Below are 23,365 nucleotides of genomic sequence, written 5' to 3' on the forward strand. Positions count from 1 at the left end.
TATATATATATATATTTTGCCCTTCTTTCATTCCAGTATTTTAGGCATCAATTGTTTTCCTTCAAAATCGTGTTAACGACAATTTTTTTCATTGAGAAGTACTGGAAAATTTCAACGCTGATTCGTTATTTAGTTCCTGTGGAAGATATCGCCACCAAACATGGGCGTGTTTCCGGAATAAGCGGCAGATGCTATAGGCTGAATTACCTTACTTATAGACATCCAGCAGTCTGAAGGACTTCTTTATCTCTACAAACAACTTCATGTAAGTTTGCCACTTTCTTCCCTCGGTCAGTCTGTGTGTTCCTTTCTAATTGTTTTGCTCTCTTTTATTAATTTATTTTTGTTTCCTTTGTCTTGAATTTGTTTGGCTTTTTATTAAAACAAATATTTACTTTTTATTCACTAAATGAAATGCGCTTGACTGACTGACAAATATTCTTACAACACCGAAGACAGAACGACGCGCGGGCGCGCAGCCGTTCTGATGTGACTCCAACCATCAATACAATTGTAAGTTTTTCCTTGCGTTTATTTTCAAATAGTAACGGTTTGACGCGTTTAGAACAGGAAGGCGCCGCGTGTCAAAGGCAGAGGGATGTTTTAAGTGGCAGCAGCGGCAGCATTTCATTGCAGCGAAGATGGAGAAAACGGACGAGCGGCGCGTGAAGTTCACTTATCAGCGATTCAACTGATGTGGAATTTTCCGTTAGGGAAGCAGCTGTGTGCAGAGACGTCACTGCTTATTAGCTTTTAAATATTCACATATTTGCACGTTCTTTCACATCCTTCCCCTTACCTGTGAAACTGTAGAAAGGTGGTGGAAACTTACCAGACAGCAGCCATCCGCCACTGAGCAGTGAGTGTTTGGATTCGCGTTGATGCACGAATTATTGCTTCACTGAAGGGGTTTCCTGTAGTTCAGCTGTTAAGAGACCCAACTTTTCTTTAACTGTAATTCAAGCTTATCTGCATTGTTGCTTCTCATCTTACTTTTAACTATATGGTATATATTCTAAATGGAGTCAGGGTCTTAACATGCTGTTGAGTAATCAAGCACAGCAATACCATGCTCATTAGAGACTTAGACAGTACTTTATTGATCTCTTGGGAAGACTCCCTCCGGAAATTAAGGTTACCAGCAACTTATAGGGCAAAAAAAAGTATTAAGTTAAATTAAGTTAAAATCAAGCAAAAAAAAAAAATAATAATACACATACATATACAAAAATACAAATACAAAAAATAATACAGATTAAGTACAGTGTATATAATAGGAGTTGTGTGTATGTAATATAGGATTTTGACGGATAGATTGACCAGTAATATGGTTTGCACTTGCACTATGTGGTTTTTCCTGATAGAAATGGAGCTCACATTTTACAGAAAAAAGCAGGTATTGGTCCATTTGGAAGTATGAGGTGAAGACATGTAAGAAAAGAAAATAATCACACAAGGATCCACATGGTGTAATCAAATATCAGCAGTTGGAAAAAGGAGTTTTCTATAGATGTGTTAGTTCTGGGCTGAATCTCAGTCACACAGTTGATCATGGGCGCACGAAACAAGAGAGGAAAGAAAAATGAATTGTCAGAGATGTTAAGTAACAAAGTACTTCGTTACTGTACTCAAGTACTTTTTTTAGGCATCTATACTTTAGGCAATGCAAGGCATATTTATTTGTATAGCATAATTCAGTACCAAGACAATGCAAAGTGCTTTACATGATTAAAATATAGGAAAATAAAACAGAATCAAAGCAAGTAGGGAAAAAAAATGCAGAAACAAAAAAGAATATTAAAAACAGTTGGACTAAAGAAAATAAAGTTGAACTAATGATGTTTCAGTTGAACTGTTTAACTAGAACAGTCGAAGCCAATCCTAAACAAATGTGTTTTTAGTCTTGATTTAAAGGAACTCAGGCTTTCCGCACTTTTACAGTTTTCTGGAAGTTTGTTCCAGATAAGTTGAGCATACGAACTAAATGCTGCTTCTCCATGTTTACTCCATTACTTATTTTTCTTTCTACTTTTGACTTCTACTTATTACATTTTCACACAAGTATCTGTACTTTCCATTCCTTACATTTTTTAAAACAAACGTTACTCGTTACGCTTTATTTTGGTTTAATTTTTATAAATACATTTTTCACGTCATGTACGCCATCCAATGCAGATCATTGGCACCATCCACATCTAGTGAAAACTAGTGTAATTGGATGAGTCATAGAACGCAAACACTCATTGATTAGCTAAAGGAAATCATCAGAAGCAAGCATGTGTTCTTCAAACTGCAAACGTGAATTGTCTATGCCATGCTACAATGTGGGATTCAGAAAAAGATGTTGAAATGTCTGAAAGGTCGGGCACAGGCGAGAGCGTATCTGGAGATGGAGACCAACAAGACCTCCCTCATCCTTGGCCCTATCGCAAAGAATTTTTCAAAATAGTCGAAAAATTGAGCTTTCAATTCATATAGTGGCATCTGACAGTTTTTTTTTTTTTAAGGTAACTTTATACTTTAATACTTTAATTAGTTTTTGGAGCACATACTTTTTCACTTTTACTTGAGTAACGAGGTCAAGTTGATATTTCAATTTTTACCAGAATGTTTTTAAACTGCAGTATCTATACTTCTACTTGAGTAACAGATGTGTGTACTTTTGACACCACTGTTCATTGTTTACTATATTAAGTGATCTGCACAGCCAAAGAGCCACGTGTGGCTCTTAAGCTGCAGGTTGCAGACCCCTAATGTAGGGGATGAGAACTAAAAGTGCAACTGTAACTTTTCAAATCGGTTAAAGCAAGACTCTAAACGTAGCAAATTACAATGTTCTAATGTACCAAAAAGGTTTCTGTGCCACTGTGTGTCATCAATAAAACTGGTTTAGTACATGTTCAGAACTGCTCATGAATAAGTATGTTCTGTTATTTGGATGGACTTTGGCTGCCATATTAAGCCACTGTGTGTATTTTAGTGTCCCACATACAAAAATTCATAGAAAAAGTTTTGTGTTATTATCCAGAATCAACAGAGCAAGAGAAGAGTGAGGGTTAAACCGAAATACGGGCATACCAATGTAATCCACTGGTACTCAAGTCACATAAGCTTTAAGATGAAAATATAACTTCTCAATCTTTTAAACATGTCTTATGTGTACATCATTAGGTAAATTTTGCATGGGTGCAAAAAATACTAAATATGCATCATTGGGAATGTTATGCATTCATAGAGAACAAGAGTGACAGTAAGAACTAGTAAGAAGAGTGGAGGTGGAGTATCAAATCCAGTCTGGTTTTTCTGGATTTCATTCTGCTGTAGCATTTTATATCTATGCAGAAATGTGAGCTGGTTGTTAAAGGAAGAGCATAATGTTTGCTTCTCTAGCAGCTCTTCAGATAGAATGTGTGTACTGAGTATGAAGCTGGAAATGAGACATAAAGTATGGTTTTGTATTATTCTGGCTTGTGCAACCCAAATTACTATGCTAATATTTGTCTCATTGTTGTGGCGCAAGAGAATGAAAAACTGCAGTTTTCGCAGGAAGCAATGTTTCCTGATCCTGAAGCAATCACCCGTCTGATACCAGCGTCTTGATCTGTTTGAGCTAAGATGCCAACCAATCTATGTAAAGCAGACAAACATGTTATAACTCCCTTAACAGATGTAAAGAATCTGTAAAGTAAAGATTAAGAAAGAAGAGAGAGTTTGATGAATAACCAGAAGCAACATTTGTAGTAAAAAAAGGCAGTGATGTCATCTTAACTGGCTAACTATGCTATCAAGCGCCTCCTTTAAATACTCTCCATTTAGTCCTTTTTTTTAATTAAACAAAAAATAACATAAATTATTCTGAGCACATCATGATGTGATGTATACACCCTTTTTGTCCTTGGTGAGTGTTTAGATATGTGAAAGGGAACCTTTGACAGATTAGATGTATATTCACTAAGGCAGAAGGTTACCATCATGGTAATACCAGCATTGCACCAGGTGACCATTTTTTATTTGTTACGTTAACATGTGTCAGTCAAATCATCAGCTTACCGTAATTAAAAATAAAGTCTCCTAATGTAACGGCACCACAGAATGAACCAGAAATAGTAATTCCATTGGGTTAACTGTCACTCATTTACACCATAACCATAGAGAGGGAGATCGGTCAGCTAGAGACAAGGGCCGTTTTTAAATGCGTGTTCTTGTGCATTCTCATGTGCGTGTGAAAGGTCATCAGCCTCAGGGCGGTTCCATTTCATTAGAGCGAAAAGACAAATGTCTTCTTATCAAGAACATACTTGGTGAGAACACAAGTCCATATTTGCGTTCTTGTGACTTGAGAAACAGCCAAGGTCTGCAGTTTGTGACGGGCATCTCCAGGCACTATTTTGATAAAAAATGCACAAACTACACCCCATTACACACATTTACACCTGAAATTTCATTTTAAAATCAGATTTCTGCCTAACTTAAGAAATTAAATTGTTCTTGCAGTCTTTTTACTTCTTTTGTTGAGATAAGCAGTGCATTCTAGAGATGCAAAATAATCAAATTTCCTCAGTTTTTATTTTGCAGGGCTGTAAAGTTTGAGGCATTCATTAAACATTAATGTCATACATACTTCTTTCTTTTAAAAACAGTTCATATTACTATTATTAAATGATTACTTTAACTAGTCATCAACATAAAGTCATACTATATAACTGATTTCGTAGGCAGCTTGGATTAAAGGGCCTAAGAAACCTTCTAATTGGTTATAATCTGCCTGAACATAACAGACACTCCTCCACCTTTGCCTGAAGTTTCTGGGATGCTGAAGGAGCCGCAGCAGGGGGAGAAGCTCCAAGAATGGAGTTAAGTCACCAACTTGAAGCCACGCCTTGGTAAAGAACATAAAATCCAAGTATCACGTTACAAAATTACTTCAGAATAAAGGTAGTTTTAGCTATGGACATTACAGTAACTAAAGCCGAGTTCATGGCCACCATCGCAAAGGATGGAGTGGAGAGGTGGGGCTGCCTTAGACATGTACAGTACTGCTGCAGGAACCATGAGTATAATACAAGATGTGGAAGAAAGGACATCCTGGTAGATCAAGGATACCCTTCAGTTGATACATTGAGAGCCTTAATATGGACCACAACATCCCCGTGTTTCCCCGTCTGCGTAAATACCTTCTCTATGGTTGCAGCTGGGTGCAAATGGTGTGAAAATACACGACTTCAAAAAGTGCAGCAAATATAAAAATAAGTCTTGTAAATACAATTATAAACACAAGAACTCAAAACTTAGACTAACACATAAACACAAGCAAAACTTCTCTGTTCACAGAAAAAAGAGAGATGCTAAGTGAATACATGCTTCATATAAAATAATGGTAACACAAAACAAATGCAAAGGGAAAAGCTGCAAGTTGCAAAAACACTTGGTTGTTAAGAAGAGCTACAAACTACCACTATGACTAGGATGTGCATGCTGCTCGTAGGACATGTGCCTATTATCCTGGATATTATTTACATCATAAACTTAAATTAGATTCATGTTCTTATTTTAGACACTTACAGCCTCCTGTTTGGGAATAACTAAATAAGAAAATTTCATGGAGTCTCAAATCAACTAGCAGTTCTTCGTAATTGTGACAAGCTAACCAGCTAAAATATTAAAAAGTGCTATTTCTAATGACGTGGTAAAGGAAAGACATTTTAGGTGACTCAAAACATAAGGTATATCACTGGTAATTTAATACAACTGAGGTTACCCTGAGGTGAGGGCTGAAGGCTAGACCGTCCCGATTCATAGGTGATCACTTCCAACATTCATTGCTTTTGAGGGTCCTGGCCTTTCTTGACCGGTTCTTTTTAGAATGGGACACACCCATCGGTGTGGGGCATATTTCATTGCAGCTGTTGAAAGGTTCCACTTTTTTAAAAATTCATACAAGCCCCTCTTCTTACGTTATGCTGCCTGTGTATTTGGTCCCATATGAGTTTGTGACCATCATCATGTGTAGCTAGTTTGCAGTATTTTATTTGCATGTGTTTCATGTGTTGACATCATTTATATGTTTGCAGCTTTTTTTATGTGTCTTTGCAAGACATTTCTACTTCTCTTATCCCTTCACGGTATTTTTTCTTTGCATACTTTTAGTGTTTGTGTGTTGGCGTAATTCGCTGACCTAATTTTCTTTTCGGGGGAATTTGCTGTGAAGTCATGTATTTGCGGGTAATTGCACTCCTCCACCACCGTTCTTATCCCTTTGATGAATGCCTGTGACACAGGTAAGTTGGTCTACTACTAGGTAAAGGTGGTGAGTTCTTGTGGTTCTCATTCAGTTTCATCTCCCAAAATATAGTGACATCAAATGGTGCCTTAAAATATCCAGGATAAGTCACATGACCATTGATCTCTGTCTTTGTGTTTATAGTCCGGACAATAGCTTTCAGATTCTCAGGATCCTTATGATTACCCTTCTGTAGTTTTCCTCTTTACTAAGATTTTAGTAGAAAGTCATTAATCTGTCATAAAAAAAAAACAAACAGCTGAGCTCCTTCACCATTATTCCTGCTCTCCCATTTGCGACCTTTGGCAAAATTTGAACTGCTTTCTTTTCCCTATCGTAGATTTTTTTTTGCATTTACTCAAAAGCAGTGCTTTTTTTTGCAGATGGTAAAATCACCCTCTTCGGTCAAATGTACACAAAATATACGGTGCGATTGATGAGTTCCATTATTTTATTAGACATTATTTTGAAAATTAAAAAGCAGGTTGATCAGGAGGAATTACAGTTACAGTTTTCACATCTAAACAATTGCGAAAATAAAAAAAGTTGTCTTCATAGTGTTTTATGTGGAAGAAATATAAATTATGTGACTGTGGTCTGTTTTGATAGTCAGCATTACTTTACTAAATTAGGGCGGATCAATCAACTGTACTTGCAGTATCATTTCAAATTAACAAAATTCTACTTTCAAATGGAAGAAGTGCTTAATTTTGGTTTCATTACATTGAAACAAGAGTGCAGCACTGACTTTCTTGCGGTAATATATTTAAAGTGGGTTTTCTGCAACACAGATGGGAAGACAGGGTAGCAGATAGCATGTGGATCCATGCGTACGAGCAGAAGCAGGCAGTTTTCCACGCAAGAGTACAAGTAAAATCTCGCCACAAGGACTCAGGACAGGGAAAATTTCAAGGTCATGAACACAATGACATCCTGGAGTGAAACATTTTGTGCTTTTGGTTAGTGCAAAGGAAATTCAAAAAAAAAATTGCAATAGCAGTTTAAAAATGTAACCCCTTACCGTTCCTTTTTTTATATAGCTTCCATTAACAAAACTAAAGAAAATACTCCAGTCCAACTGTGTGATTTTCTGAAATTCTCCGAAAATCATTTTCTGGAATTACTCTCATGCACCTTTCCCTTTTTTTCCCCCCCAAGTTCAAAGCTTGCAACTTCCTCTCTGTGTTTTTGACCTTTGTCATTATGCAATTTTGTTCTGACAGTATTTGTATTTTGTTGCCCAGCCAGCACATCTACCTCGCAGTGTAGTCGGTGACAGCAGACCACCATGGCTCTAAACATACCCGGTGTGGTGGCGGTGGTGCTGTTCTACATGTTAATCCTGGGTACTGGGGTTTGGGCAGCACGGAAATCCAGAAGAGTCGAGAGGAAGAGCTGCGGAGACAGAACCGAGGTGGTGCTGCTTGGAGACAGGAATATCAGCCTGGTGGTTGGGATTTTTACCATGACCGGTAGGTGGTTCTGTGAAAGCATGTTCTGCATAATGTAGTGACAAGATGAAAGATCCTAAATATGTAAACTATTACAGGAAAACAAAACAGGTTGAAAAGAAAAACCAGAAAAGACAGAAGGAAATAAACATAAGCTGTTAAACTGATCAGGACAGAACCAAACCACAAATCCGAAAACTTGCACCAAAACATAATGTAAAGAACTTGAAATCTCTGAACTAATTTTCTTTAATACATTCTTTATTGAACTACACTTTATTCTAATCAGTACAATTGTGTAACACATAGATGTCTAAATTTTCTAGCAAATCTAAGAACATAAACATGATAATAAATAACACTATTCAGTCAATTTTTCATCCAGATCAGTCTCAGAATAATGGACAGGCTAAACCACTAACCAGCGGTGGATTTACCCATAAACTTTGATTGTTTTGATTTTTTATAGGTTAATGGGGAAAAAAATATAGTATAGCAAAGTTTAAAAATCTTACTTAAACAATCTCTATCAGAAATATTCTTGCACTCAAGGGTTTGATATATTTTTTGGGCTATTAAGGACATATTTGAAGGCCTGTTTTCAGGACGGAATTCTTTTTCAAAAACAAGAACTAGTTACACAACTTTAAATATGTTATTGATTTTCCTTATCCACTTGGGGACAAAGTTATACGCACAGGCTGAGTTGTATACATACAACCCCTCAAATATTTGGTTAAAAGTCTTGTAGTTAATTGCACCTTGATGGCTGCACGTTTAGCAGTGTTACCACCGTTAAACAAATAAAGTAAATAAGGGAGAAAAACTGAACATGACTTTGTGGTCTTTTCTGGTTTGAACAAAGAGCCAAAGCTAGTTTTAAGTATTCTAATGACATGACAGATGTTTTATCATGAAAAACTCTGATTTCGGGGGGTGATGAAACCATTAAGAATGACTAGTTTCCAGTTATTGACAGGCTTTCCTGTTGCTTGTTTCCTATAAACACCAAAGACATTTTTCCCAGCTAAGTTTGAGAACTAGCATGCATGCAAGAACTGCACTTAAAAAGAAGGAAACCAGCCAATATTTAGAGCCTGTTAATGGCTGCCTCACGAAATGATGCCAATATGATTTTGCCTAATGTGAAATGACAAGCAGAGACACTGCCAGCACACAGAAACAAGGTGCAGAACACTTCATGGTAAACCAAAGTATTTTTTCCTTTTTTTTTATGCCTTTTTTACGCCTGTTGCTCTTTTTCAGCCACTTGGGTCGGAGGAGGTTTTATCCTGGGTGTTGCTGAAGCCGTGTACACTCCCAAAATGGGCTTGATTTGGGCTTTGATGCCGATCCAATACTCTGTATCCTTCATAATAGGTAAGGCAGTAGAGGAAGGAGGAGGCTGTGATCCTAATGTCAACCATATGTGTCTGGGCAAGTTTGTGTCTATCCAAATCTTTCCATTAAAAAATTGTATTTAAGCTATTACTGAATGAATACACAATGAACAATGGATGCTTTTGCAACCCTGCGTTAGGAGGTCTCTTCTTTGCCAAGCCAATGAGGGAGAAGGAATATGTCACCATGATGGATCCTTTCCAGGAAAAGTATGGCAGGGTGTTGAGTGGGGCCCTCGTGCTGCCATGTGTTTTGGTGGATGTGCTGTGGGTATCCTGCACTCTGTTAGGGCTGGGTAAGTGCACATCACCTTTTTCCTGCTTTCCCATGTAAAAACTACACACTTCAATGTGTTCTATTGTGATTTTAATGCAGGTCAACACAAAGCTGACTGCATTGAGGGAAAGGCTTCTTCAGCAGTTCTCTACATTTTTTATACTTAAATCTGAAAAGTGTAGGATTGCATTTGTATTCAGTTCATCTGACTTAATAATTCAAACAATACCATTTGCTGGTGTTACAGCTGGAAGTTTTTTGGGACGTTTCACAGGTATCTTTGCACATTTAGAAAGTGTGCTCACCGCTCTTTGCAAAATAGCTCAAACTCCCTCAGATTGAACAAAGTGAGTCTGTGTGAAGATTAGTTTTACATTTTCCTTCAAATGGAGAAAATAGATAAATCACAAGTAAATAAATTGTCAGCTACTGGAAAACCTGGATAGGACAGTACCCCCAACTCAGTGGACACAACCTGCTGGCCAACCTGGTGGTTATGGTAAAAGAGATGAGAAAGCAGTGAATCCAGAGGTGCACTTCAGGGCTGTGCTCACCTATAGTTAAGCAAAAACTGAAGGTCCAGAGCCATTGCCTCATATTTAAGTTGTAGACTGTGTGGTTGCTACCGGTACTACCCAGATAGGTGGAGGGGGTTTAGCCAGAAGGCCCAAAGAACTGAACTTAACTGGCCTAATGTGAGAAATATTGAACAGGCTGGACCTTCATTGATAATGGCAGCTTTAAATTAACAGAAAATGGAGCTTTTTAACAGTTAGAACGCTGAAATCTACTGAGAACTTTACTAAACTGTCGAGTATGTTTGCCTCAGCATTCCTATTGTGAGGGCAGTTAAAAAAAAACTAGGTTAATCAACAAAGTTGGCAAAATGTGAAAAATTACAAAGGGCTTGAATACTCTTACTAGTGTATTATTTTTTTTGCACAGGCAAAAAGCAATCTAGGTTATTGTACTGGATGACAGGAAAAGCACTGGTGTCACTAATGTATGTATTTGTGCAACAGGAGCAACTATGAGTGTGATACTGGACTTGGAGTTTGGCTACTCTGTGTGGATTTCAGCTGCTGTGGCTATAGTCTACACTCTGTTGGGAGGACTTTATTCAGTAGCCTACACTGACGTCATCCAGCTCGCCCTCGCATTCCTCAGTTTGGTAAATAGGAAGGTCCTTTACTACACATACCAATACTTAGAGTACAATATCTCACACTGTCCTTCTGTTACAGTACTTTAATACGTTTTTCATGTTATCATTTTTTGCTAAACAAACTAAAGTTGTATAAAAAGTGTGGTGCTCCCAGTTCTTAACAGTAAAAGTGCTGTAACCATAATGTAATCTCCATGCCTGGTGTGTACTCCTTCTGCTCTTATCTGATGCCTGCACACTCATGAACTCTTTGTGCGTTGCTCTCCTTGCAGTGGCTGTGTGTACCGTTCATACTACTGAACAAAACATCTGTTAACATCGCTGACACAGCTTTCAACAACACATTTCAAGATCCATGGGTTGGAAGTCTGGATAAGGATAGTGCCTGGAAGTGGATTGATGACTTCTTAATGTTGGTAAGCTGGTCAGTATATTCTACCTCTTTAACTAATAATCCCTTTGTTTAAAGAAGTCCTGATGACATGTGCTTAGAGGAGGCGTTCAAGAATTACCATAATTATTTTTCAGCTTGACTCCACCCTCCCCTCATATATAGAGGCGTGTGTTTTCTTAAGATAGCTGCTCTGACATCAGTTAAACCATCCATTTTAGTGACAGTTTTCCTGCAAGTTAATGTGTTTTTATTTAGTCTAGATTAAGATTTAAAAAAGCCCAGAAACACAAGGATTTAGGATTGAAGATAAGGCTACCATTCTCCTATGCCATGAATGACACTTGGAATATTGTGTGCAGAGAAAGGACATCTCCTTTTACTGTCCAATATTTCAAGTCCAAAAAGTTATAATCAAAGATAACCTCCGTTAATATAAAAATGTTTTTGCGAATGATAATTCAGTTTATTAAGGAAAAAAGCTAAACAACACACAACCTCGCTGCATGTAAAATAATTTCCCCCCCTAGAGCTAATATCTACCCTTAGTTACAACAGCTATCTCCAATAATTTGCAATAAATGATGAATATTTATATCAGACCAAGAGCAGGTTATTATTGTTTTCTTTCCTCCGGCTATAGATGATGGTCGCAACTATAGTTCACTGGAGTCCCAAAGGCTCGGTAACATTTCTTCTTTCTAATACCTATCTCGAATTATAGAATGTTTTTCCCTTTGCTTTTAAATTCCCTAGCATGAAATCCTAGCATAATAGGTTGCTTTCTACTATATTATGTCTGAAAGTAAAACACCTTCAAATAAAACTGTATCACAAGTTTCTCATCAGCTCCAGCTTTTAGGTGATTAAAAGTCATACTTTTAATTTAATCGTAATGTGTTTTACTTTCAAACAAGGAGTTTAATCTACACTCAATTGTTGGTAGTTTTGATCACTATTTGGTATGTATGACTTATATAAAATATAATACAATATTTATTACTATATATAAGACAACTTTAAAGATATAATGTAGGATTTTCGTGAATTTTTGAAGAGACCCTTTGCACTTAAAAAATTTTTATAAATAAATGCACAGCCTTGTACCTGCTACCGAGATGGAATGCCTTTTAAACCCATGCCAGAGCATGCAGGAGCCCATTTCTCCTCGTGCACACTCTGTTCAAAAGTTGCTGTTTGCATCACTCATACAAGCTTACTTTAAAGAAGATTTGCAATTTTTCCTCTTGGTCAGACTCATGACCGGTAAGTGAAAATGGGGGCGAGGACATAGGGTGTAAAGATTTCACCAGAACGATTGACAATTAAGAGCAATTAGGATAATTTATTTTGATGATCCACCCAGAAAAAGAACATCCTCCATTTACTTATAAGGTACCTCCTAGCAGTAGATATTTTTTGTTAGAATCAATTCAACTAAATTTAATTTCAGTGAACATTAAATATTCGTCTGCTTTGTGGACTTGTTTCCCTGCACTGGGTCGCGGTTGGTGCTGCGGCTTATCTCAGTGTGATCATTTAGCTAGAGGCGTGCTTCACCATAGACGGATTATAAAAATAAAAACTACTTAACTCATTGATTGTCATAGGGGGAATGATTCGCCTCCAGAGCAGGTGTGGTTAATGCTGCATAATGACCCTTAGCAGACAGCTCCTTTTGGTGCCGGCTTTTTTTGCACTAAAACAGCAAAAGCGTTTAAATGGCAAAGGGTAAAATTACCCTAACTTGTTCTACTATAAGGCTGCAAGTTGTAAAGTTTTTTGAAATGACAGAAGCTTCTTTGTTTCCTGCCCACAGTTCAGAGCTGTTAGTCTAGCTCTTCTGTATCTGTCTGTCATTGTAAAGAACAAGTCCACATTCATTTACAGGCTAAGAAAAAAATCTTAACCTTTTGTTCCTCTACCCAGTTTATTCGGGTCAGCGTTTGCTACATTTGATTGTTGAATTAAGATGAATTTTACAGAAATGAAATTAATGGTATTGTTCTATAAGCAGGTCAGAGTCCAATGATGTGACTCTATTAAAACGCTTTTATTTATGCTCAAACTTCCAGAATTCCGATAAAGCTAAGGTCTGAACTTTTTTTAGACCAGTAAAATAACATTTCCCCACATTATCTTTTAGATTTGCTGCTATAATTTTGGAAATTGTCCTTTTTTGTCACCCAAATGTTGGACTGTAGAGAACCCGTTACATATCAACAAACCTTTTCACAGGACTACACGAGATTATTTGCTGCTGCTGAATGTGGTTAGGACTACATAACAGGAGTAACAAAATGCAGTAGTTCTGTCTGTGTTAATCAGATTAGTATGAAAAGGCACACAGTGGAATCAACAGAGTTGATCCAAACAGACTTTAGTCAGTCAGTTTGGCAGACATTTTCATTTATGGTACTGTTTAAACACACAGGGCCATAAAAGCAGATGTGGGCAGACATAACTGGACTCTGATGGAGTTTTGGAGGTTTATGCTAATAATCTGCCAAATGTAAAGGGCTGAGGTTTGTTTTTGAACTCCTGGCTATGGGGTGAGTTTAGTCTGTAGCTCCTTAGCCTAATGGCGTTTCAGCATGTCTCCTTGAATAATTATGTGACTACCTTCTGGATGCTTTAAAATAAGGTATTGTTCTCAGCTTGATGTTTCCACATATGAGTTCTACATCTCAACTTGCTGTTACTGCTTTTTATTTTGGTTTAAAATGTTCTTCCTTTGCCTCTGCCATGTATTTTCAGGGTCTTGGTAGTCTGTCCTTCCAAAGCTTCCACCAGAGGACGCTGTCTGCCTCCTCAGCAAGAACAGCCCAGTTAACTTGCTATGCAGCAGCAGTTCTGATAGCCATTCTGGGAATCCCTCCTGCTCTGGTTGGGGCTGTGGCTGCATCCACAGGTGAGAACTAAGCTAAAGCCTTTGTACATGTTATGTGGCAGCAAGTAAATTAGACTGGCTCCTACTGTTTTGCTTTTCACAGTGACTCAGACACACGTCCTTTCTCTGGCAGCTCGTTGCATAACTTTGTAACCATACTTTGTATAAATGCACAAGCTGAGCAAGATGCAACCATGGGGTACTTGGTAACAGAATCTTTTCCTTTTTATTCATTACCACCAGATTCCACTTTCTACAGGCCTTTGTGCAGGAGTCAAATTATGCTGAAGGTTTGAGAGAGAGAGACAAAAACTGTCCCACAATTTGACACTTTTTTATAAGCATTTATAACACATTTATAACATATTCACCCCAGATTGAGAGGAGCTCAGGAAATATTCATATAAGGAGCAAGAAGAGGAGACTTTGTGTTTGTGATATTCCTGTGCTGCCTAAGCTTTGTGATTCTTGTTAGTAGTGAACAATTATCCCGGCCACTGGAGTCACTTCACATCACTTTCAGACCCACTCACAGCCTCTAGTACTTTAAATTCCTACTTTATCATATTTAAACAACAAACTTTCAGGCTTTTTTGTCACAAACACAAAGTCGAAAATGTTTATGGAGTAGAACAAAAATATGAGATGCTCTGTTTTTTTTATTGTATCTATTTCTTTATGAAATCGAAGGGTTGACGGTTCAAGCCCAGACTCTGACTTTCATTGTCGTTGTGTCCTTGGGCAAGACACTTCAACTGCATTGTGTACTGATGTGGTCAAAGGGCCCAGTGGTACCATTCTACAGCAGCCCCGCTTCTGTCAGTGAGCCCCAGGGCAGCTGTGGCTACAATGTAGCTTGCCACCATCAGTGTGTGAGTGTGTGCGTGAATGGGTGAATGAATGTAGTGTAAAGCGCTTTGGTCAAGTCTCCTGATTTGAAAAAAGGCGCTATTTAAGTGCATGCCATTTACCAATTTATAAATAAAAGCATAAAAAATGTGGCGTGTAATTGCATTTAGGCCCCAGAGTGAATCAATCATTAAATAAACGCAACAAAACAGCTAAAATAAAATATAAATTTTCATTTTTATAAAAAAAAAAAAGTACCTTGCTTATAAAGAGTGAACCAACATACCTGTCAACACATGCAGAAATCTGACTGAACATTTCCAGAACATTGCAGAAAACACCTGATTTCAGTGATTACCTCAAAGTGTTGCTCAACTAAAGGTTTTGTTTAGAAGTTCCATCAGTCTTGTTTACTTATTTTAATTAGTAATATACACACACACAGAGCTTGTGGTTGTAATCACTGATGATACGGTTGCAGTATACACTTGTTTTTTTATTTCTTTAATTTATTTAGATCCCCATTAGCTACTGAGTCAGTAGCTATTCCTTCTGGGGTCTTAACATTTTTTAACAGATATTACATCAAAGCTGTGTCACAATGAAGCCAAATACAGAAGTACACACACACAACAATACAACTTCATATACATACAGACTCCATAACCTGCCCATGCCATTTACACTGCTGTATTGCACACTGCTCTATTTGCACTACCTTGTACATTTAATTTTTTTATACTTTTTATATATTTTTTTTATTTATCCATATTTTTATCCTAAGTGTATATATTAGTATATTTTTTGCATGCCTTATACCCCAGTGTTTTTAGAGATTTTTATAACTTTATTTACCTATTTCCTATTATATGTTTCATGTTGCACGATTGTACCATAAAAAATTCCTAGTTGTGAATTCCTTCACTAACAATGGCAATAAACCCGATTCTAATTCTGATTCTGATTCTGATTCTGAACATACACAAAGATACACATAATATAGTATGAACTATTCTGTGTACAAAACCATACCAATCTCTGGGCATTATGTAAATTATAAAGCATTTCAGTTACTAGTGCTCATTATGAATTACTTAATTTCATAAACGTTACAGTCACTCCAAAGTAAATATATAAAGTCTTAGCCTTGTACATCTCTGAAAAATAATAATTGCGGGAGTGAGTTCCACGCCACCATCGCCCTATAACACGATGTTCTCTGAAGTTGATTTGTTCGTCCGGCAGGTAACCAAAAACTTCTTTCACTTGATTGGCAAGTGAAATAATTATGAGTGTCACCAAAAAAGTCAATCTGTTATGAATAATTTCAGGTGCTATTGTAATAATTGTGTTTTTTAAGAATTTAATTAGAGAATATTTGATCCATGCTAACTGATTGTGCATGTCTGTAATACTACCTGAGCTGCTTTATTTTTTGCAACCTGTAATTTATTCTGGTTATTTTCTGTAGTTGTTGCCCAAATTATGGAACAGTAGTCGAGATTACACAAAACTCTTGATTCCACCAAAGTTTTCCGTATTTGAGTTGGTATGCATTTCTACAGTACCGAACTGCTGCCATACTCCTGCCCATATTATTCAGTATTTGTTTTATCTGAGCGTTCCAAGTTAGCCTGCTGTCCACAATCACGCCAAGCAATTTGGACTCAGTCACTTGTTCAATCAGAATCAGAATCAAGTTTATTGCCAAGTAGGTTTGCACTTACAATATATATATATATACAGAAGCTATATACAAACAGTAGACTGTGCGTTAAAGGAGAAGTTCGGTTTTTAACACTTTAAGCCCATTTTCTGTAGTGTCCAGGATGAAATCGAATGATCGACACCAAANCCAAATTATGGAACAGTAGTCGAGATTACACAAAACTCTTGATTCCACCAAAGTTTTCCGTATTTGAGTTGGTATGCATTTGTACAGTACCGAACTGCTGCCATACTCCTGCCCATATTATTCAGTATTTGTTTTATCTGAGCGTTCCAAGTTAGCCTGCTGTCCACAATCAAGCCAAGCAATTTGGACTCAGTCACTTGTTCAATCAGAATCAGAATCAAGTTTATTGCCAAGTAGGTTTGCACTTACAAGGAATTTGACTTGGTGTTGTTGGTGCAGACAAAAAATAAAAATAAGATAGAATATATATATATATATATATATATATATATATATATATATATACAGAAGCTATATACAAACAGTAGACTGTGCGTTAATGTAACGCAGAAATCCTGAATGGGGGAGAGACACATTGTCCAATGTCACGGGCGGGTCTTGGCCTTGTTGATAAGGCCGATAGCAGATGGGAAAAAAATTGAACGTCCCATTTCTCAAAATTGAACCACTAACAACCAAGTTAAGAGTAGGTGAGCCTTTTAAGATGATTAAATCCCAAGATCATGCATTTGCTCTTTGCAGCATTATTAACCAACTTTCTTTTTTTTTTTTATCCAATTTTCAATTAATTTTAGTTGATTATTTAATATCATAATAAGTCTGGTAAAGTAATAGTCAGACACATAAAGAGTTGAGTCATCTGCATATAAGGCAATAGTAGCAAATTCCAAAATAAATGACAAATCATTTGTAAAAACAGAAAATAATAATGGCCCAAGGCAACTCCCTTGAGGCACCCCACAGTGGATAACCTTTGTCTCAGAATAACTACCATTAAAAAGTACATTAAACTCCCTATTAGTAAGATAGCTATAGATCCATTGGATTGCACACTTTTCAAATCCATAATAACTTTAATTTTCTAATTATAAATTATGATCAATTCTATGTATCAAATCTATGTAACGTGCAAATGTAAATATTAGCCATACACATGAAACTGGGGATTTTACAAGGACATTAGACCATCCCAATGGACCCCAGGCCCTGTAGTATATCAATGTTCTGTACTTGCAGCTTGGATGTCAGATTTCTGCATGAGTGAATTTTTATCCTTTTGAAATATATATCTGTTTTTGAAATTCTCTTTTCCAGACTGGAACCTGACAGAGTACGGTTCCCCCCCTCCTTACGTCCGTGGGGAGCACAGTTTTGTCCTGCCCCTCACTCTGCAGTACCTCACTCCATCCTACATCTCAATCATTGGAATTGGAGCCGTCGCCGCTGCTGTCATGTCTTCCACAGACTCGGGTCTGTTATCTGCAACATCTGTCTTCTCCTCAAACATCTACAAAAATGTCCTGCGCACACAGGTAAGGAGTCCAAAGTGTTAACCTCAGAAGCTATGTTTACTATCCAAACCACTCTATCAGATAAATCCCAAATGGGATGGATGCATGTTTAAGTAAATAACCAAGCATCTTCTCTTTTATGACCTGTTGTTCCCAGGCTTCAGATAATGAGATGCAGTGGGTGATTCGGGTGTCAGTTGTAGTTGTGGGACTTGTTGGAACGTCCATAACATTCTACACTAACAGCACCCTGGTCCTCTGGATTCTCGGAGCTGATGTCTCCTACACCCTCATGTTCCCCCATTTGGTTTCTGTGCTTTTCTTCAAAGTGACCAATGGTTACGGTGCAGCAGTGGGGTACATAGTGGGGGTGACTCTGAGGATTCTGTTGGGAGAAAATACTTTGGGCATCCCAGTTGTCATTCACCTTCCAGGTTGTACTCTGGAAGATGGCATCTATGTCCAGAAGGCTCCTGTGAGGACATTGTCCATGCTGTGTACCTTGGTAACCGTATTGCTTTTTTCTTGGTTGGCTTGTCTCATGTTTAACCACGGCTTGCTGCCTGAGAAATGGGACGTTTTCAAAGTAAGACGTACGGTTACTACACCGCTGGGGGATGATGCCACACAAAACCTCAAAGATGAAGTGGTGAATTCTGCTGAATGTGATCAGAACAGCCACGGAGTGGCTTTACAGCTGCTGTCACAAACTGGAGCATGAAGGCTCTCTGTATATAAAATGTCTTTGATCCTATTCACTTTGGACACAGTTATTGTAAACTGAGACTGACAATGATTATAGTAAAGGCTCTTTTTTCTTTTAATTTATCTTATTTATCGATCCTTTACTCAATAAAAATCTAGGTATAACCTTTATTCTAGCTAAGGTTTTCTCTTACCCTGAAATAGCTTGTGCATACACAATCATGTACTCCTTGCAGACATTTTCCAATTTCTGTCTTTCTGCCATTCTTTAATAATTTGAGGTCATTAAACACTGGTCTTCATGTAAGACCAAGTTAATGCAATTTGACGCAAAAAAGCACTTTTCAGAGGATTTCATTTAGCCATTAAGACCAACCTGGACCTTTATAAACAGCTTCACTGGGCTCCTTTACATTTCTGTGGAAGCATCTTATACCTATCTTTGCAGAGTTGTTTCAGTTCGGCCCCATTGGAGGGGTTTTACAGTATATCATCTTGTTTCAACCTATGGCACATTATCAATATGTTTTTTAACTCGAGAATTGCTACTTCAAGATTGTCCCTTTGAGTTAACTCATTCAGAGGCAGACTTGATGTTGTGCTTCTTGTCATTGTCATGCCTCATAAAACGGGATGCGCTTAAGCTTAATGTCTTAAACTGATAGTTTCAGGAATTTTGGTTGTTGGCATGATCAAGTTCTAAATCTGTGTGGGAATGCTGTAACAGATGTAGCAAGGCTCACACAGCCTTCAAAGCTTTGCCTGTATCTTCATTTGTTTTTTAGTCTTGCTGATCACTTGCTCATAGAGTAACTATGGCAAAGGTTGGGAAGGTTCCCCATTGCTGCATGTTTTCTTTATTTGAGAATGAGAGCTTTCCTGTACCTCAATGAAGACCTAAATCCTTAGAAGAGGCTTCTAAATCATTTACAAGCTTTGTAAATTTAAATCCAATCTGTTGTATTTTTTGAAATCACAGCTTAATGTGTTAATGTCTGAGATCCTTTAACCTGTTCATGCTGATAGTTTCTATTGAGGTGGTTTATGTTTAATAATTGCACACATCTCTAGTTCTTCAGATCCAAGTGTGGCTTGAGAAATTCAACACTTTCTGAACAATCTGCTCTTGATCAGTTAATTCCTGACTTAGTATTTAGTAAATCCTCTTTGAAACAGGTCCAGGTTGGTTTGGAGAACCTTTAGTTTGTAAAAGGATATAAGGACTTTTTTAGACTAAAATGATCATTTGAAAACTGCTTTTTGTTAGCACTTAGGTTAAATTTGCTCAATGTTCTGAAAAATTTTAATTTGGAAAAAAACCGAAGAAGAAATCTGCAAGGAACCAATATGTTTGCACAGAGTAGTGTTTGTCTTACAGCCCTTATAGTCTTACAGCCCATCTCTGTCTCATGCTGAAAACAATCACACATAAAACACAGTATAAGGCTTATACCAAGTGGTTAAATATAAGTATATTTACTCAAGTGCTACAGTAGAAATTTAAAGATGTCATGCAACTTTAATTTTGTCTATGTCACTGTAACTCAGAGGAATAAAATATATATATATATATACACATAAGATGTCACAGGACACATACAAATATGACAATTGCTTAAACTACCAAACAGTAACTTATTTCATGATCTATCATTAACTCGAACCTCAACATCCACAGCTAAACACAATAAAATTAAAGCAATGTTAATACAACACTATAATGCAGAGTGAGAAGTTGGTACTAACTTGCTTATGTTTTTTGAATATATAACTTAAATTAGTAAGAACTAAAACACTTAAAACTAAAAGCCTGACTTTTTCTGAAATTTAACATTAAAAGAAACACCTTAATAGATTTTTAATCGTTTGTAGCAAAAATGCTCGACAACTCAGACACCTGAGCCAAACAAAGGGCTCAGCCACCAGACAGAAACACAATACAAAATGAGTGGATGATGATGGACCAGCAAATACAAACGAAATAGAAAACGTACTTTAAAATGACCCATCTTCAATAAGGTAAATAAATACTTAGCAATATAAGGGTGACGTCTCCATCGACGGTTTAATACTCACAGGAGTTCCTCTCCACATGTCGGACACTCCTCAACAGATGCCAACGTTACCGACGGACTGCTGCTGGTGTTAACCGCTGCCGCAGTGAAGAAGCCGAAGTCTAGAATCTACACAGATCTGCTCCACCTGCCTAGAAGGAATGCAGTCAGTGTGACATGGAATAAAATCAGATCAGAGATTAAAAATTCAAACACAGCCGCTGTGTTCAGGCCTTAAAGGAATAGTACACCCAAAACATGATTAGCCTTCATTTTCTACTCACCCCCATGCTGAACAACACTCTGGAGTACTTTTTTGATATCTCAAATGCATCTGGAGATCTGGGAGGCTTCTTGCTGTCTGCTGACATTCAAATAATGGAGGTCTATGGTGACCGAGACAGAAAGGTCCATAAAAGTCCACAAAAAACGTGTCAATATTCCTCCATACTGCTCGTCCAATGTATTCCAAGTGTCCTGAGTGGGTAGCATCCAGAATTTACTCGAAACGAAGTCATTTAGAATGTTTTTAGAGCATAAACAGTAGTGTATAGGATTTCCTGAAAGCGCGCACATGCGCCATCACGACGCTACGGAAGCCGGCACACCAAACCAGATGAAAGTGCGCATTCAGCGTCTGCTCTGCCAATAATGCAAGCGTAGAAGAAGAAATGTGCTGTTTACCTGTGCAAAGAAAGAAACAACGAAAGAAAAATGTCTGAGGACTTCAGTGTTGAGGAAGAGCATGAGTTCTTTGCCGAGCTGAATGCGCTGGTTTGGTCTGCCGGCTTCCGTAGCGTCGTGAACGCGCATGTGTGCGCTTTCAGGAAATCCTATACACTACTGTTTATGCTCTAAAAACATTCTAAATGACTTTGTTTCGAGTAAATTCTGGATGCTACCCACTCAGGACACTTGGAATACATTGGACGAGCAGTATGGAGGAATATTGACACGTTTTTTGTGGACTTTTATGGACCTTTCTGTCTCGGGCACCATAGACCTCCATTATTTGAATGTCAGCAGACAGCAAGAAGCCTCCCAGATCTCCAGATGCATTTGAGATATCAAAAAAGTACTCCAGAGTGTTGTTCAGCATGGGGGTGAGTAGAAAATGAAGGCTAATCATGTTTTGGGTGTACTATTCCTTTAAGACCCACCAATGTACTGAGGTTCCTTAACAATAAGCTTTAGAGATGTGTTCTCCGAAGCATAACTTGGTTACTTATCTAGCTTTATTTTTCACAGCAGGCTGCTCAGTGGCGCAGTGGGTAGCACTGCTGCCCTGCAGCCCGGGTCTTTCTGCATGGAGTTTGCATCTTCTCCCTGGGCATGCGAGGGTTCTCTCCGGGTAGACCAGCTTCCTCCCACAGTCCAAAAACATTATTGTTAGGTTAATTGGCTTCATCCACTGGCCTGAATGGTTGTTTGTCCTGTTTGTCTCTGTGTTGCCCTGCAATGGACTGGCGACCTGTCCAGGGTGTACCCCACCTCTTGCCTGTAGACACCTGGCTTTAGTCACCAGTACCCCGCGCAACCCCACGTGTAAGAAAATGGATGGATGTATTTTTCACAGCTTTCAGTTGGTTTCTGATTTGAAAATGCTGCTCAGCCTGTAGATAAAATCAGTTTAGACCAGTAGCTGTTTCCGTTAGACTTTAACAATGCTGCCTTACTGCCCACTTTGAAAGCTGCCGTTTGGGTCATGTCATATTTACAATTCAGGGAAACAGGAAGTGATGAACTGCTTGTATAAATTTCCCTGCCTTTGATCAACATAATAATAGTACAGTAAAAATAAAAGAATCTAATTTAACATTTATTTGAATTTAGTCTTTAGGAGTTTTTCCTATACATTTTGATTTCATACAACTAAAGATTGATTTTTTTTTTTTTTTGCGATTATGCTACCACAATAAAAAAATAGTAGAAGATTCTTAATAACCATGGAGCTGGTTGCCTGTATATTAATTAATATATATTTCAATATATAAATAAGATATTTTTCCTTCACATTTAATGTAAGTATTTACTTATCTCTATATTTTGAAGGAAACATGAGATCTATCAGATAACAAGAAGCTTTACTGGATGTTTATCTTAAATTAAAAACCAAACAGTTTGCTAATTCAAAGCTCATTATATTATATTCCTGTTCAAACAATGACATAGCAGCAAATGCAGCAAATATTTATCAAACGTACAGATGTGTATATTTTATCTACAATGTGTATATTTTATGTTTTTGTGCTGTTTACCAATATATCATTTTAAGGACTGACTCTAAGAAAAGGTTAGTTGCATTCTAACTTGTATGCTGACATAATGTTCTAGTAATAGGAGCTTATGAAGTGGTGATGATGGCACACCAGCTGGACATCCCTATGGCTCAAAACGTCAAATTTCTGGATCGCTGAGGTAGTGATTCTGAGTGAGTCTACCACAAATAAAGTAGTGAAGCACTCAGGACCTTGACCCTTCTCATGGGAGGGAGCGTCTCAGAAATGCAGAACAAGAAGCAGATACGATGCTGCAAGCCTCCTGTAGAAACACTGAGCTTGCAAAAAGAAATAGAGAGGAAGGAGGGAGTATTTTTTTAGAACTACAGAGAATATATTTACGATATATATATGTTTGATCAACTTAAAGGCACACTATGCAACATTTTTCAGTTAATTAATGTGTTCCATAACGTT

The 23,365-nt window shown here is 37.6% G+C and overlaps 1 protein-coding gene across 2 annotated transcripts; it reads left to right on the forward strand.

The window, feature by feature from the left end:
- The first annotated feature begins 219 nt into the window (after positions 1–219).
- Positions 220–20,160, forward strand: LOC107093249 (high-affinity choline transporter 1-like). Of its 2 annotated transcripts, XM_015388187.1 has the most exons (10): positions 220–265; positions 4,779–4,883; positions 7,525–7,752; positions 8,998–9,111; positions 9,272–9,427; positions 10,431–10,579; positions 10,846–10,989; positions 13,722–13,875; positions 17,714–17,931; positions 18,068–20,160. In XM_015388187.1, the coding sequence occupies exons 3-10, from the start codon at positions 7,569–7,571 to the stop codon at positions 18,629–18,631; spliced, it is 1,683 nt and encodes a 560-aa protein (XP_015243673.1). In that variant the 5' UTR covers positions 220–265; positions 4,779–4,883; positions 7,525–7,568; the 3' UTR covers positions 18,632–20,160. The 2 variants fall into 2 exon arrangements, with proteins under 2 accessions (XP_015243673.1, XP_015243674.1); XM_015388188.1 differs by lacking the exons at positions 220–265; positions 4,779–4,883 and having other exon boundaries at positions 7,322–7,752.
- The last annotated feature ends 3,205 nt before the right edge of the window (positions 20,161–23,365 follow it).

Source organism: Cyprinodon variegatus, unplaced genomic scaffold, assembly GCF_000732505.1.
Source record: "Cyprinodon variegatus isolate N-32 unplaced genomic scaffold, C_variegatus-1.0 Scaffold416, whole genome shotgun sequence".
Classification (NCBI taxonomy): Eukaryota; Metazoa; Chordata; class Actinopteri; order Cyprinodontiformes; family Cyprinodontidae; genus Cyprinodon; species Cyprinodon variegatus.